We start from the raw sequence: 16,204 nt of genomic DNA, 5'->3' as shown, positions 1-16,204 counted from the left end.
CTTTATGTAAGATGAAAAGTATCTCTTTATAGATGGAAAAACAGAAAACACCATAATTAAGTTATCAAAATCACTTGAATCTAACACGTCTACATTCAGAAGTTATCTCAGTTTAAAAAACTCAGTATCTAAGAGCATGCCCAGACAAAGAGGGTGACAGAGAGAAGCAAACAAGAAAATGGCTGGAAGGGTAAGCCTGCTCTGGACTGAATGAATGGAAAAGGACCCGATTCAGGCAGGGCCCAGAAGAACACCCGCAAGGGCACTCTTCAGAGTCTGAACGCCTTGGAGAGCACACAGTGCATATGAATGCTCACTTTGTTTGCCTCAGATTTGCAATGTAGCTGGGGCTGTTCATAAACTCCTATCCTCCTTCCTCCCAAAACACTGCATCTTCAAGAACAGCTAGAAAGTATATCTGAACAACTGAAGTTCATGTTTACTTCATGATACAAAATAAAAAAAAACAAAAAAACCCAAAAAAACAAAAAACAAAAAACAAACAAAAAAACAAAAAAAAACGTTTACGGGGGGGGGGGGGGGGGGGGGGGAAAGAGTAGCCAAAGGTTCAGCCATGGGAAGCTAATCCTTGGAAATAAAGTTCGGTCCAGGAACAGACTGCTATAACATCTCCAGTCAGTTTCTGCTGGACAGTGTGCTCACCCAATCAGGTGATGTAATCTACCTGTAGTTACTTGGTTTTTTGCAGCTCCACTCAAGGGCACTCTTATTGGGGATTTCCTATGATTGCTTCAATAGGGCTTCCCTGGTTGATTTCTGTAAGCTCCTGATTTAATGACAATTAATCTATAGGTTACATCTTGCTATTGTTGCATGTTACTTGCTATTTTTATTCTTATGCTTGCTCTGGTTACTGCAGACCATTATCCTGACCATGGAGGGTCCCTGACCTGAGCTCATGTCACCAGGTTCGGTGCAAACACCTCCACCCACCTGCTTAGCTATCGAGTACAATTTGTGGGATTCAGTTCACTCCTAGCATATGGGGTCTGAACTCAAGATGATCAGGCTTGGCAGCAAGCATCTTTACTCTCAAAGCCATCTTGCCAGCCCCCTACACTTACTTTGATAAAACTTAGTGTTAAAAGGGCCTGGAAATGTAGCACAGTCTCTAGGGTGACTGCCTGGGTTTGGTCCCAAGCTCTGCATAAAATCAAACATGATGACTTATACTTGTAATCCCACAGGAGGGAGAGGCAAGAAGGATCAGAATCACTTCAAGGACAGCGTTGGCTAAACCCTTTCTCTTAAAAACAAACAAACAAACACCTCAGAATGAAAGCTTTTTCACATACCCTCTTAAATGTCAGTCTTCAAAAAGTCAATTGGATTCTTATAATTGGTACTATTATAATTGAAATACACTTAAAAAAAATCAAACCTTATATAGGTATGCAGTTACAAAGTTATTTTTAAAATGTTTCCTAGATATAGACAGTTCATCAAGGTTTAATAATTGGTAATATCTCAAAGTTAGTTGAGAATCTGAATGTGAAATCTGAAACTCACTCTTCATTTCTTTTTATATACCTGTTACATTAAAGTCCTCCATCTTTGTACTCTGTATGTTGGAGTTTTTACCCTAATGGATTTTTTTCTCCTTGATACAAGGTCTTGCTAGATAGCCTAGGATGACCTCAAGCTCACTAAATAGCTTAGGTTGGCCTTGAACTCTAAGATCCTCCTACCTTAGGCCAAGTTCTGTGTTTACAGGCCCATGCCACTATAAAGTCAGGCATGACTTTATAATAACATAAATTAGTCATTGGAAAAAGAGTAGTTCCCTAAGCCATGCCAATTGAAATGCTAATGTATGTCCTTATATAACACATATTATATTTATTAAAATAACACTAACCTCATGGGGAAATATTGTAAGTTTGAGAAGCTGTCAAGTGCATGAGAGAAATTTCCTTAAATTCTTGTTTTAGGTAAAAGCTGACTAAGTAAAATGTTTGCATTTATAACAAATACTGTAAGTTAGTTCCCTTGCAAAGCCAGGCTCAATTATTCTGTGGAAGCTCTGGCCACGTCTACTGAGTGCACGTGCATGTGTGCATGTGGGGCCATAAGCTGATATCAGTGTCTTCTTCACTTATTATCTTATCTTTTTTTAAAAAAAAAAATTTAAAAAAATTCAGGGGGCTGGAGAGATGGCTCAGTGGTTAGAGCACTGACTGCTCTTCTGAAGGTCCTGTGTTCAATTTTCAGCAACCACATGGTGGCTCACAAGCATCTGTAATGAGATCTGATGCCCTCTTCTGTCTGAAGGCAGCTACAGTGTACTTACATATAATAATAAATAAATTTTTTAAAACAATTCAGGCTATATAATTGGCTTAGCAGATAGGAGCACTTGTTAATTTTGGAGAGGACCTGGTTTGGTTCTTGGCACCTGCACCATGGTTCCCAAACACCCATAACTCTAGTCCCTGGATAACTGATGAGCAGTGGACACACATGTATACATTCATATGAAACACCCAAACACATAAATCTAAATGAAAACAAAACATTTAGAATGTGTGTGTGTGTGTGTGTGTGTGTGTGTCAGAGAACAGCTAAGGGATCAGTTCTCTCCTACCATGTGGGTTTCAGATTGTTAGGCTGGTGGCAGGTGAGCCACCTCTCCCCACTCCCCACTGGTTTTTGAGACAGGAACTCTTACTGAACCTGGAGTTCACCAATTCAGCCAAGAGGGTCCTCTGTGTCTCTGCCTCTGCAGCCCCGGCCATGAGTGGAGGTGGCACTGGGAATCCAAGTCCAGGCCCTCATGCTTAGGTTCCCATGGTAGCCACTCTCGTCCAGCCATCTCCCTGGCTTCCATCCTCAGTACTCTGGCCTTGAACTTACTACACAGTGAGGACGACTTTAGGGATCACGGATGCAGATCACCTTACCCAGTTTATGCTGCGCTGGCGCTGACTGAACTCTAAACTTGGTGTTCATTGTGTAAGCATTTTACCAGCTGAACTACATCCTCAGCCCATCATAGATAATTCTTTTTTTTTTAAAAGAGTTTCATTATTTTTTAAAGATTTATTTGTTATATGTAAATACACTGTAGCTGTCTTCAGACACTCCAGAAGAGGAAGTCAGATCTTGTTACAGATGGCTGTGAGCCACCACGTGGTTGCTGGGATTTGAACTCAGGACCTTCGGAAGATCAGTCAGTCCTCTTAACAACTGAGTCATCTCTCTAGCCCCATCATAGATATTCTTAACTGAAAGTAACATTTACTTGGTTTGTGAATTCGAGCAAGTAATACACTAATTTGTAAGTCAGTTTGTTGTGACTGCTTTGATTCCCGCTCAGATGCCAACAGCTTTACCTTCCATTACTTTTCTGGCACCTGGGTGAATTTAACATAATTAAAATGGTAAAAATATAGCTGGGCAGTGGTGGCGCACGTCTGTAGTCCCAGCACTTGGGAGGCAGAGGCAGGTGATTTCTGAGTTCGAGGCCAGCCTGGTCTACAGAGTGAGTTCCAGGACAGCCAGGGCTACACAGAGAAACCCTGTCTCGAAAAAAAACAAAAACAAAACAAAAAGAACAAAAACAAACAAAAAAACAAAAAAATGGTAAAAATGAATTTTCCTATTACAAAAGTAGTTTTGACTTCAGAGATCCTCCTAGAGGCCCATAAGTAACAGATGTTTACCTGTTTCTTCTGTTCAGTGGGGGACAAGCATTTGGCACCAGCCTTCCCTGCTTCCTCAAAAAGGCTGTCAACAAAATATTCACAGTCCTTTTGTTGATTATCATTGAGGGGTTGACTGTCAGGAGGTCCTGTTTCACAAACCCTTAAAAAAAAAATTTAAATGTTGTTACCTCTAAGTTAATAAATGTTAATAGATCTTTGGGGAGAGCTAACTTTTTGCTCTGTATGGTATCTTTTGTATTTTAGGATATGTAGCAGGCCATGCAGTATTGATCATAAGAACAATGTGAAAAGGCACAAATGATAGCAAAGTGGAGCTATACATATGTATGAAAAATGCCATCATAAACCCATTACTTCGTAATTTAAGAATTAATTCAAGCCGGGCGGTGGTGGCACACACCTGTAATCCCAGCATTTGGGGGGCAGAGGCAGGCAGATTTCTGAGTTCGAGGCCAGCCTGGTCTACAGAGTGAGTTCCAGGACAGCCAGGGCTATACAGAGAAATCCTGTCTCAAAAAACCAAATTGAAAAAAAAAAAAGAATTAATTCAAAAGCCTCCCAAGCTAGATGGTCATTGTTTCATTATTTATGTGCATGAATATGTGTATATGTGTTCATGTGTGGAAACACTTGTGGAAGTCAGAAAACACCTTGTGAGAACTATGGGAGTCGGTTTATTCTTTCTACCACATGTGTCCCAGGATCAAAGTTAGGCTGCCACTCTGGCAACGAGGGAGCTATCACATTTACCTCAGAGTTTTGTTTTTTGTTGTTGTTGTTTTGGTTTGTCAAGACAGGGCTTCTGTGTAGTCCTGGCTGTCCTGGAACTCACTCTGTAGACCAGGCTGGCCTCTAACTCAGAAATCTACCTGCCTCTGCCTACCAAGTGCTGGGATTAAAGGTGTGAGCCATCACTGCCTGGCTACCTCAGAATTTAAAAAAAGAATTTTTTCTAAAGAGATCAATAGGATAGGTTAAGAGTATATACTGCTTTTTTTTTAATTTTTTTTTATTCGATATAATTTATTTACATTTCAAATGATTTCCCCTTTTCTAGCCCCCCACTCCCCGAAAGTCCCGTAAGCCTCCTTCTCTTCCCCTGTCCTCCCACCCACCCCTTCCCACTTCCCCGTTCTGGTTTTGCCGAATACTGCTTCACTGAGTCTTTCCAGAACCGGGGGCCACTCCTCCTTCCTTCTTGTACCTCATTTGATGGGTGGATTATGTTTTGGGTATTCCAGTTTTCTAGGTTAATATCCACTTATTAGTGAGTGCATACCATGATTCACCTTTTGAGTCTGGGTTACCTCACTTAGTATGATGTTCTCTAGCTCCATCCATTTGCCTAAGAATTTCATGAATTCATTGTTTCTAATGGCTGCATAGTACTCCATTGTGTAGATATACCACATTTTTTGCGTCCACTCTTCTGTTGAGGGATACCTGGGTTCTTTCCAGCATCTGGCAATTATAAATAGGGCTGCTACGAACATAGTAGAGCATGTATCCTTCCTTATTACATGGTGGGGGTATATGCCCAGGAGTGGTATAGCAGGATCTTCTGGAAGTGAGGTGCCCAGTTTTCGGAGGAACCGCCAGACTGATTTCCAGAGTGGTTGTACCAATTTGCAACCCCACCAGCAGTGGAGGAGTGTTCCTCTTTCTCCACACCCTCTCCAACACCTGCTGTCTCCTGAATTTTTAATCTTAGCCATTCTGACTGGTGTAAGATGAAATCTTAGGGTTGTTTTGATTTGCATTTCCCTAATGACTAATGAAGTTGAGCATTTTTTAAGATGCTTCTCCGCCATCCGAAGTTCTTCAGGTGAGAATTCTTTGTTTAACTCTGTACCCCATTTTTTAATAGGGTTGTTTGGTTTTCTGGAGTCTAACTTCTTGAGTTCTTTATATATATTGGATATTAGCCCTCTATCTGATGTAGGATTGGTGAAGATCTTTTCCCAATTTGTTGGTTGCCGATTTGTCCTCTTGATGGTGTCCTTTGCCTTACAGAAACTTTGTAATTTTATGAGGTCCCATTTGTCAATTCTTGCTCTTAGAGTATACGCTACTGCTTTTATAAAGGACCTGAGTTTGGTTCCCAGCACCTACACGTGGCAGCTCACAACTACTGTTAACTAAAGCTCCAGCAGATTTAATGCTCTGTTCTGTCCTCTGAAGGAATCTGCACACAGTGCAACATTCCTACAGACAGACACATAATTAAATCTTTTAATTTTCCCTATAGTCTTTGTTTACAATCCAAATGATTTCCCCTTTCCTGGTTCCCCCTTCCCCATAAGCCCCACAAGCCCTCTTCCCTCCACCCTTTCCCCTATCAACTCCCTCCCACTTCTCTGTCCTGGTAGTCACCTACATTGCTGCATTAATTAAATCTTTGAAAAACACATTTTTAAAGATCTCAGTAGAAAGTAACATTTGTTAGCCAATTGCCACTTAAAGTGCTATAATTACCAAAAATATCTTTACAAATGCCAAATGCGCCTAATACTAGTCCAAAAGCACAAAAAAGTAGATGTTTTATTTTTGGAGACAGGGTCTCATATACCTTAAACTCTCTATGTAGCCAAGGGTAACCTTGAACTACTACTACTACCTCCATCTACCAAATGCTGGGCTTATATGGTACTAGGGACTGAACCCAGGGTCTGAAGAATACTAAGCAAGAACCCTATCAATTAATGTACATGCCCAGTCAAAAGTATTTCTGAAGAGTTCAAAATAACTTTTTTTTTATCACCCCCACCCCTCTCTATTTTGCCACAGCTGGTCTCAAACTCCTGGGCTCACGCAGTCTTCTTCCTCAGCTTCCCAAGATCCTGGGACTATAAACTTGTGCACTGTGCTTAGCCTCTAATGACTTTTTTCAAAAGGGCTTAGTATGTACTTTTTGATGCTGAAACATTCTTTATTGCCAAGGACCAGCATGGGAAAGGGTTCTGAGAGCAGGGATGCTTGGGAGTAGGGAAAGAAAGGACTGGGAAGTCAAATGCGTGGGTCCGAGCTGGAGGCCTCGGTTCTGCTAAAACGGCTTTCCAGACTGCGCTCATGTTCGCTCACCCATCCCCAGCCCTCTGTGTGTGTGTGTGTGTGTTCATTCTGCTCTGCTCTAGACAGCTTTTTCTTGTTATTCTAAAAAACCTCTGATCTCATCTGTTTTGTTAGTAAAAACTATAAAAGCTATCTGTATTTGCTTTCTGCAAACCTACCTCAAGCAGACCAAAAGCCTAGTTTTTAATTTACATATCAATCCAGCTTTTTATTTCAGGTTCCCTTTTGATCATCCCAGGAATCAGCATCCTATGACCCCAGTCCTATGATTCTTTTTTTTTTTTCTTTTTTTTTGGTTTTTTTCCCAGCACTCAGGAGGCAGAGGCAGGTGGATTTCTGAGTTTGAGGCCAGCCTGGTCTACAGAGTGAGTCCAGGACAGCCAGGTCTATACAGAGAAACCCTGTATCAAAAAACCAAAAACAAAACCAAAACCAACCAACCAAACAAACAACAAAAAAACAAACAAGCCTTACACCCAAAGTAGCCATCCACACTTGCATCTCGGCCCTGTACCAGGGGCAGGGACTGTGACAGTCTGTCCCCACCAAGACCACACCAGGCTAAGCACTTTATCTTTGCACACTCACAAGGATATTCTCCACTAATGATTACTTTAATAGCCCACTTTCTTTTCTATTTGTTTTTTCAAACTGACTTTATGTAGTCCAGGTTAGTCTCAAATTCTATACAACTGAGGCTGGCCTTGAATTCCTGATTCTCCTGTCTCTACCTCCTGAATACTAGAATCACAAGCATGTGCCACTCTATCTAGCTTTTGCTGCTGTTTATTTTGAATTTGTAGTTCATCATATAAAATACATTATCTAAGATTTTACTTGTAAGAAATGGATTCTGAGCTTTTGGAAGTTAGGCACAAGATTTGTAAGAAGTAGTAAAATAACAACTTTTTGTACCTCTGATAGGAATTCTTAGACACACTCACTCAACCTGCTGCTAACAGATCTATTCTAAGTACTTTACATGTGCCAACTCACTCAAGCTTCACAAGGATCCTAGAAAGTGTTATTTTAATCTTATTAGATGAAGAAAAGGCTAAGTAATTTGCTTACGAAAGGCTTCTAGTCGGACAGTCTTTCAAATAGTCATTATACTGTTATTAAAATGTTGGTACTTGAGGGGGCTGGAGAGATGGCTCAGCAGTTAAGAGCACTGGCTACTCTTCTGAAAGTCCTGAGTTCAAATCTCAGCAACCACGTGGTGGCTCACAATCATCCGTAATGAGATCTGATGTTCTCTTCTGGTGTGTCTGAAGACAGCTACAGTGTACTTGCATATAATAATAAATAAATCTTTAGGCTGGAATGAGCAGGGGCTGGAGCAAGCAGAGGTCCTGAGTTCAATTCCCAGCAACCACATGATAGCTCACAACCATCTGTACAGTGACAGTGTACTCATATACATAAAATAAATAAATAAATCTTTTAAAGAAATGTGGGTACTCAGAGTTGGGGATACAGCTAAGTTAGATATGGCTCACTCACAAGGATCTGCATTTGATCCCCATCACCCAGGTATGCAGTGAATCCCAGCACTCAAGGCAAACACAAGCAGGTTTTTGTGAGTTCCAGGTCAGCCTGGTATACAAAGGAGTTCCAGGCTAACCAGGGTTCTGAGGTTGAGACCCTTCAACAAATAAACAAATGGCAGGTGTTCTAGCTGATGAGATGGTTCATACCCATGGTAATGCTTTAAGTTAAACTCTTTTTACTTCCCCAGATCATCCCTTATCCTATATATATTAAAACTATTATTATTATACCTCCCCAAAACAATGGCATACTTCTCACATAGAAATAGTTACACTGTAAAATGAAGTTATGATATTAATGACTTTTTCCTTTAATAAATATTATATGTAGCAGTGTATCATATTGTTGAAAAGTTCAGGCTTCATGGCTCATGTTTAGGTGTCTTTAATAAGTTTCTATAATTTGGTTTTCTTTCTTTCTTTCTTTTTGTTTGTTTTTCTGGATTTGGTTTTTTTGAGACAGGGTTTCTCTGTATAGCCCTGGCTGTCCTGGAACTCACTCTGTAGACCAGGCTGGCCTCGAACTCAGAAATCTGCCTGCCTCTGCCTCCCAAGTGCTGGGATTACAGGCGTGTGCCACCACTGCCCTGCTTTGATTTGGTTTTCTTATCTCTAAGACACAGATACTATGTTGGGATACAGCCCAGTTGGTAGAGCACTTGCCTAGCACTCACAAAGCCCTGGGTTCAATCTTCAATACTACATAAACTGTCATGGTGGTGCATGACTCTAATCCCAGTACTTTGATAGTAACGACAGGAAGATCAGAATTTCAGAGTGATCTTAGGGTACATAGTATGTTCACGATAGCCAGGGCTAATGATGCAGATGCCACTACAAATGGCCCTGAAGATTCAATGAACAATCAGTTAAGCTGTACATGATGCTGCACACCTTGAATCCCAGAGCAACTACAGAGCAAATTCCAGGGCTACAGAGATCCTGTATTGAAAACCAACCTGTAGGCATAATATTTTTGTGCACTGTGTAAAGGCTATCTTTGTGTTATTCAAGTGCTGATTTCTCTGCCCTCACATCTGGCTTCAGTCTGGAAATCTCAAGTCTCAAGTTTGTAATCACCCAATGGCTAGGCAGAAGAAAGACTAGGGCAGGACATGTATTGGCCAGGGAAGGAGGGAGGGGGGAGGGAAGGAGAGGGAGAGGAAGAGGGAGAGGGAGGGAGATGGAGAGGGAGAGGGGGAGAGAGAGAGAGAGAGAGAGAGAGAGAGAGAGAGAGAGAGAGAGAGAGAGAGATTGAGATTGGCCATGGGGAGAAACAGTTCTTTCTTTCTTTCTTCCTTTCTTTCTTTCTTTCTTTCTTTCTTTCTTTCTTTCTTTCTTTCTTTCTTTCTTTCTTTCTTTCTTTCTTTCTTTCTTTCTTTCTTTCTTTAAAGATTTATTTATTTTATGTATATGTAGCTGTCTTCAGATGCACCAGTAGTGGGCATCAGATCCCATCACAGATGGTTGTGAGCCACTATGTGGTTGCTGGGAACTGAACTCAGGACCTCTGGAAGAGCAGCCAGGGCTCTTAACCACTGAGCCATCTCTCCAGCCTCCAAAGAAACAGTTCTTAAGAGTTCAGCTGGACAATGGAAGCCCTAATAGCAACTATTACTTGGGAGCATGGCTAGGAACTAGCCAGATTAGTTAAGATTGTACTGCCCAGGCATTGAGGTGATGCCTAAATTAAACCCTGGTATCTCTGTGTAAGTATTTGGGACTAGCAAAGGTAAAGAACTACAGCAGCTGGATTAATTCACTTTTTATGTTTATATTAATTCATTCTACACCAAGCAAACAAAAGTTGTAGGAAAACCTGAATAAATCAAATAAAAAAAACTCAATGAAAAGCACTGTAAATAGGTAAGATGAGGCCAAAGAAAATATATCAAGGATTGAAGACCAGAGTAAAGGATTATAGCTAGTATTCAGTAAGTTGGCTTAGGCAGAAAAAATACTTCCTGGGTAAGTTTGAGTTCAATCCCTAGAACTATACAATCATGGAAGGAAGGAACTGACTTCATGAAGTTGTCCTCTGACCTCCACACATGCATGTAGACATATATACAAACATTTGTATCACACACACTAATGATAATAGTAGTCATCATCGTAGTAGTAGTAATGCATTTTATTCAGTAGCAGTTTTTAAAAATACAATCATAGCCTGGCGTGGTGCTGTTAGCCTGTATCCCAACTGCTTAGGATGCTGGGACAGATTTGCAAATTCAATGAATTCATGGTCTACAGAGTGAAAGGCCAACCTAACAATCTAGTGATGCCCTGTCACAAAAGAAGAAAAAAAAAGATCTGGGAATGTAGCTCATCTGGCAGGGCGCCTGCTTTGTACATGTGAGGTTCTACAACTACTCAATGCAGCTATGAATAAAACCAAACCACTCGCAAAATATATCACTATTTCCAATCTGTGGGAGTGGTCACATCTATTCAAAGCTGCTTTACTGTTTCTACCAGTGACATGCAAGAAAACCAGAAAGAAAATAACAAAGGCATTAACAAATTCACTGCTTGAGTTAACTTACCATTCTTCCTTTATACTGTCAAGATTATCTACTTCTTTCATTCTCGTTCTGCTACTGCAAAAGTTAAAAGAAACAAAATTAAAGTTTTCAGTAGTATCAAAAAAAGCTTGAATTGACCAAATTCAACATGATCATTTTCATCTAAAACAAAACAGAACAGACAGAACGCCCAGCAGGGTATGATGGTGTGTGCCTGTAATCCCAGCACTTGGGAATCACAAAGGATGATTTTTTTCTGAGACCTGAGATGATTGCAGGTGTGTGCCTGCAATCCCAGCACTTGGGAATCACAAAGGATGATTTTTTCTGAGAAACAGGTTTCTCTCTGTAGCTCTGGCTGTCCTGGAGCTCACTCTGTAGACCAGGCTGGCCTGGAACTCAGAAATCCTCCTGCCTCTGCCTCCCAAGTGCTGGGATTAAAGGCGCACCGCCCGGCTGTACTTGAGTTTTTAAAACTTTAACTAAGGCATTAGCTAATTCTCCCAGGCATTATTGTAGAATGCTGTACTCCAAGCACAACAGAGCAGCTGTGACTTGTGAGAGACCTTCAAGATCAAGCCTGTTGACATTTCTTCATAGAACAAGAGGGTAGAAAGGGTCATTAGACCCTCCCCTGAAATCAAGAGCCCTCCCTCCTTCATGTCCTGGACAGTTGGATTTAATGCTGACCAGCTGTGCTTGGCGGGCTTCTGAGGACTGGGATTTATGGAGTGTGGAAGGTTAAGTGAGGAAAGAGGGGAACAGGGGAACTATATCTACGAGCTATAGGGAAGTCATTACCCATGTTAGTATGGGGTTACCTATACTCCCGTAAGTAATCTGTCACCCATGATCTCCAAGTAAACCCAATAAATTCAAGTGAAGCTGGACTCCAATGGAGTCTACACTTCTGGCTGTCAGTGGTGCTCCGCTAGGGTGAATGGGCATTTGCGTGCTCCTCCACAGTAAAGTTCACTTAACTTAAACTATTCATGTAGGACCTGGGGGTAACTCAGTGGTAGGAGACATATTCAAGCTTATGAAAAAAGCCTAGGTTTGAGCCACAAAAGGTGGGTGGGGAGGGAATTCAATGCTCAGGGAGCTGGAGATATAGTTCATTGAGAGCAATGGCTGCTCGCTCTACCAGAGAACCTGGCTTCAATTCCTAGCTCCCATACGGTCGCTCATAATCATCAGCAATTCTAGTTTTAAGAGATGACTCCCTCGGTCATTTGGCGCATACAGGTGGCGCACCCCTGTAATCCCAGCACTCTGGGAGGCAGAGGCAGGTGGATTTCTGAGTTCGAGGCCAGCCTGGTCTACAGAGTGAGTTCCAGGACAGCCAGAGCTATACAGAGAAACCCTATCTCAAAAAAACCAAATCCAAAAAAAAAAAAAAACAAAAAACAAAAAAAGAGAAGACTCCCTCTTCTGACTTCCACAGATACCAGGCACAAAAATGGTGCACAGATGTGCATATAGACAAAAAGTAAGCCACATACAGAACATAACATTTTTTTTTGATTTCTTTTTTTTATTTCCTATATTCTTTGTTTACATTCCGAATGCTTTCCCCTTTCCCTGTTCCCCCTTCCCCATCGGTCTCATAAGCCCTCTTTCCTCCCTCCACCCATTTCCCAACCACCCCCTCCCATTTCCCTGTCCTGGTACTCCCCTACAATGCTGGATCAACATTTCAGAACCAGGGCCCTCTCTTTTCCTCTTCTTGGTTATCATTTGATATGCTAATTGTGTCTTGAGAATTCAGAACTTCTGGGCTAATTAATATCCACTTATCAGTGACTGCATTCCATGTGTATTCTTTTTTTTTCTACATGTAAATGCATATGTTAATAAATGCATACAAATTTTAAAAATTTATTATACATGTTAAACATCCCTGTGTGCTCTTTTTTTAAAATATTTTTTCCTTTATTGATAAATTTTTTATTTACATTTCAAATGATTTCCCCTTTTCTGGATTCCCACTCCCCAAAAGTCCCATAAGCCCTCTTCCCTCCCCCTGTTCCTCCATCTACCCCTTCCCACTTCCCTGTTCTGGTATTCCCCTATACTGTTGAATTGAGTCTTTCCAGAACCAGGGGCCACTCCTCCATTCTTTTTGGACATCATTTAATATGTGGATTATGTCTTGGGTATTCAAAGTTTCTAAGCTAATATCCACTTATCAGTGAGTGCATACCATGATTGATCTTTTGAGACTGTGTTACCTCACTTAGTATGATGTTCTCCAGCTCCATCCATTTGTCTGAGAAAATAACATTTTTCTTAAGAGTAAGTGCTCAAGTAGTAACTGCTATCTACAGTATCCGTCCCAGTAATCTCTACTTTTTCCTACCTGAGCACATTCTGACTCTTGCTTTTCACCAGTACCTAGCACTAACTTCAATGTTATCACACCAGAATCAACATCAAGACAACTCAGATGAATCACACCTATTATACCAGAGAACTTGGGAGTGTGAGAATCCCAAGTTCAAGTCCAGCCTGGGACTTGATAAGGACAAGGAAAACAAAAACAAAGCAAACAAAAAACCCGAGTCAACACAATAATCAGTTCCCTATTTTTCATCTCGAATTACATAGAAACGATTAAACACTGGAAGTCACTCTAATGTTCATTTCTGCTGAGAAGTAACAAACTTTTATTACCACGAGTTTAGAAAAAGGGGAGGGGGGAATATTAGAAGAAGAAAAAAAGCCAATTAGGAAAACAATCATGTTTCCAAACTATCAGTTAAAGTCAGTTAAGGAAGGCTGGTGAAGGTGAAGTCAACTACGAAACGTTCGGCGAACTAACTAGTCATTCTGTATTTCTGGAGTGCGCTTTTCGCAGCGTTCGCTTTTGGAAACAGAGGCGTCTCGACAGCACCTGACTCGAAGTTTCTAGGCGCCTTCAGAGAAAAGAGTCGCGATGTCCTTCTACGGAGCTCCGAGTCCCGCGGCCAGCAGAGCCGGGACCTGCAGGTCCGCACTCACCTGGGCCGGGCTGGGGCGGGGCGGAGGCCTCGGTCCACCAGCGTCCTTCCCCGGCCGCAGTCGCGCGGGCCCCAAGCCCCAGGTGCCGACTCACTGCGGCCCGGACGCGACGCGGTCGCAGGCGACAGCCCAGGGCGCCTCCGGGGAAACGCCCGCCCGATCCCTCACCGGCCGAGCGCACCGCGGAGCCCGGAAACTCACCTCAGGGCGCGGCCCCACGGCCTAGTTCTCGGTCCTTGGCGGCCGGCAAGCACCGCCGCCGCTGGGCTTAACCTCTCAGACCCGGAGCGCCGGGAAACCCTCTCGGGACCTCGCCGCCCAGATCTGACCCGCCTCCCTCAGGCCGCCCGGCGCGCGCCGGGGACGGCTCTGAGGAGCGCGCCGGGCCGACGGGAACGCGCCGGGGACGGCTCCGAGGAGCGCGCCGGGCCGACGGGAACGCGCCGGGGACGGCTCCGAGGAGCGCGCCGGGCCGACGGGAACGCGCTGGGGATGGCTCCGCGCGGCTCCGAGGAACGCGCCGGGCCGACGGGAACGCGCCGGGGGCGGGGCTTCTTGTCCAGCGGCGGGTTTTCTCTGGCTGCCTCAAGGCTCGGACAAATGGCGGAGGCTTCATTGCTGCTGCCGGCTTCCTTAGGAGGCGTTGAAAATACCCGGAGCTGGGTGGGCGTTCACCTGATGATCCAGCGCCTACCTATTTCTTTCTATGCCGCCTGTGCTCTTCCTTGGAGAGATCCTTCATCCTGTCTGTGAACTTCACCTGAGCCCTATCATCTGAAGAGTGACTGTTAAAAGAAACTCGCCTGCCCTTTGCGTTCTTAAAAAGGCTCTCTGCAAAGACCACTTTCTTCTATAGGATTTATTAATTTGCTTGGGTATATATTGGGGGGGGGGCGTGAGACAGGGTTTCTTTATGTACCCTGACTATCCTGGAACTCATGCTGTAGAGCAGGCAGGCCTGGAACTCGGAGATCCTCCTGCCTCTGCCTCTGCCTCTGCCTCTGCAGTTGGCTTCCTATAGGATTTAGATTTGATTTCAGGATGCCCCTTATTCTACTCACAGCAAGGTCAGGCGTATACTCTCTAAATACCCGGTCTTTGGCCTATAAATGATTTGCAGAACTGCTTGTAATCACTATGTGGTCAAAAACCAGCTGCTCTGACATACCGTTTTTAGTGAAGCGTTATCTTCTCCAGGTACCCAAACTTTCACACTCTCAGTCTGAGCCAGGAAGAGTACCCTCCCTTTCTTGCCATTCAAGAAAGCACATTAATCTTGGAATAAACAAAATGTCTCTGACGTCCAGTGTGGTCCACTGTCTCCTCTATTTTCCTGCACACACACACACACAGACACGCACGCATGCACGCTCGCACGCACGCGCGCGCGCGCACGTGTACACACACACACACACACACACATACATACATATGTAAGCGCGGGGTGCGGGGGGGGGGGATGCAGGGGGGATGGGCGGGGCAAATAAGACCAAATCTAGGAAACTGTTGTAGATCTCATAGATTTCCCTCTATACAATAGTCTCTTTTTCATTGTTGTTTTTGTTTGTTTGTTTGTTTTGTTTTTGAGACAAGGTCTGTGTAGCTCTGACTGTCGTGGAACTCACTAGGTAAAGTGGTCCAACTGCCTCAGCCTCCTGAGTGCTAGGATTAAAGGTGGGTACCACTTTGCCCAGGTACAATAGTCTCTTAAATCTAAATCTAGAGTTGTTTTGTTTTGTTTTGTTTTGAGACAGAGTTTCCTGTCTCCGCCTGCCTCTGCCACCCAAGTGCTGAGATTAAAGGCATGAGCCACCACCGCCCAGATGCTATACCTGTCTTAAATTTGTTTTTCTGACTTTCTCACATTTGGCCTATGGCAATGGATCACTACAAAGACTCTTTCCTATGTCAAAAGTTGACTTGGCATATGTTTATAATCCAGCACTGGATGGGCACAGAAGGATGGAAGTTTAAGATCAGCCCAGTCTTGTAAGCCTGACCCTTGGTCAGTGATTCTTCCAAACTCCCCCAAGTGAGACACAGAGACACAGATTGATGCAAAAACAATAAATTTATTTAATTAGTCCCTCAAGGCGAGCAACTAGAAGGTGATCCCAACTGACTATTACAAGTAGTTTTTATACTTTTTAGGAGCACAGGTTACATCAGCAAGGCTACAGTTCAAACTTATTGGCTAAGCATATTGACCTTTGAATCTATTATCTAGCAAAGCATGATAGGCATTTGAACTCTACCTGGGACTTTTCAGAGGGCCTGGTGACTATCAGTCTTTACATTCTGAGATTTTTTTTTACTCAAGAATGCTCCTGTGGGTGGAGATGGAACTTGGCCTAGCCTTGACCCCAGGTGG

At 43.1% G+C, this 16,204-nt stretch overlaps 1 protein-coding gene across 1 annotated transcript in view; it reads right to left on the bottom strand.

The window, feature by feature from the left end:
- Window positions 1-14,126, bottom strand: part of Ubxn2a (UBX domain protein 2A) — a 30,203-nt gene extending 16,077 nt beyond the window's left edge. Inside the window, exons 1-3 of the mRNA XM_052186155.1 lie at window positions 14,035-14,126; window positions 10,855-10,908; window positions 3,684-3,825 (exon numbers count right to left, since the gene is read on the bottom strand). Of these exons, the coding sequence (XP_052042115.1) occupies window positions 3,684-3,825; window positions 10,855-10,895 (183 nt within the window). The 5' untranslated portion in view covers window positions 10,896-10,908; window positions 14,035-14,126. The remainder of the gene's footprint in view (window positions 1-3,683; window positions 3,826-10,854; window positions 10,909-14,034) is intronic.
- Between the last annotated feature and the right edge of the window lie 2,078 nt (window positions 14,127-16,204).

Source organism: Apodemus sylvaticus, chromosome 6 (assembly GCF_947179515.1).
Source record: "Apodemus sylvaticus chromosome 6, mApoSyl1.1, whole genome shotgun sequence".
Lineage (NCBI taxonomy): Eukaryota > Metazoa > Chordata > Mammalia > Rodentia > Muridae > Apodemus > Apodemus sylvaticus.
Note: the sequence above shows the minus strand (reverse complement) of the source record. Positions and strands in the feature narration are given on the sequence as shown.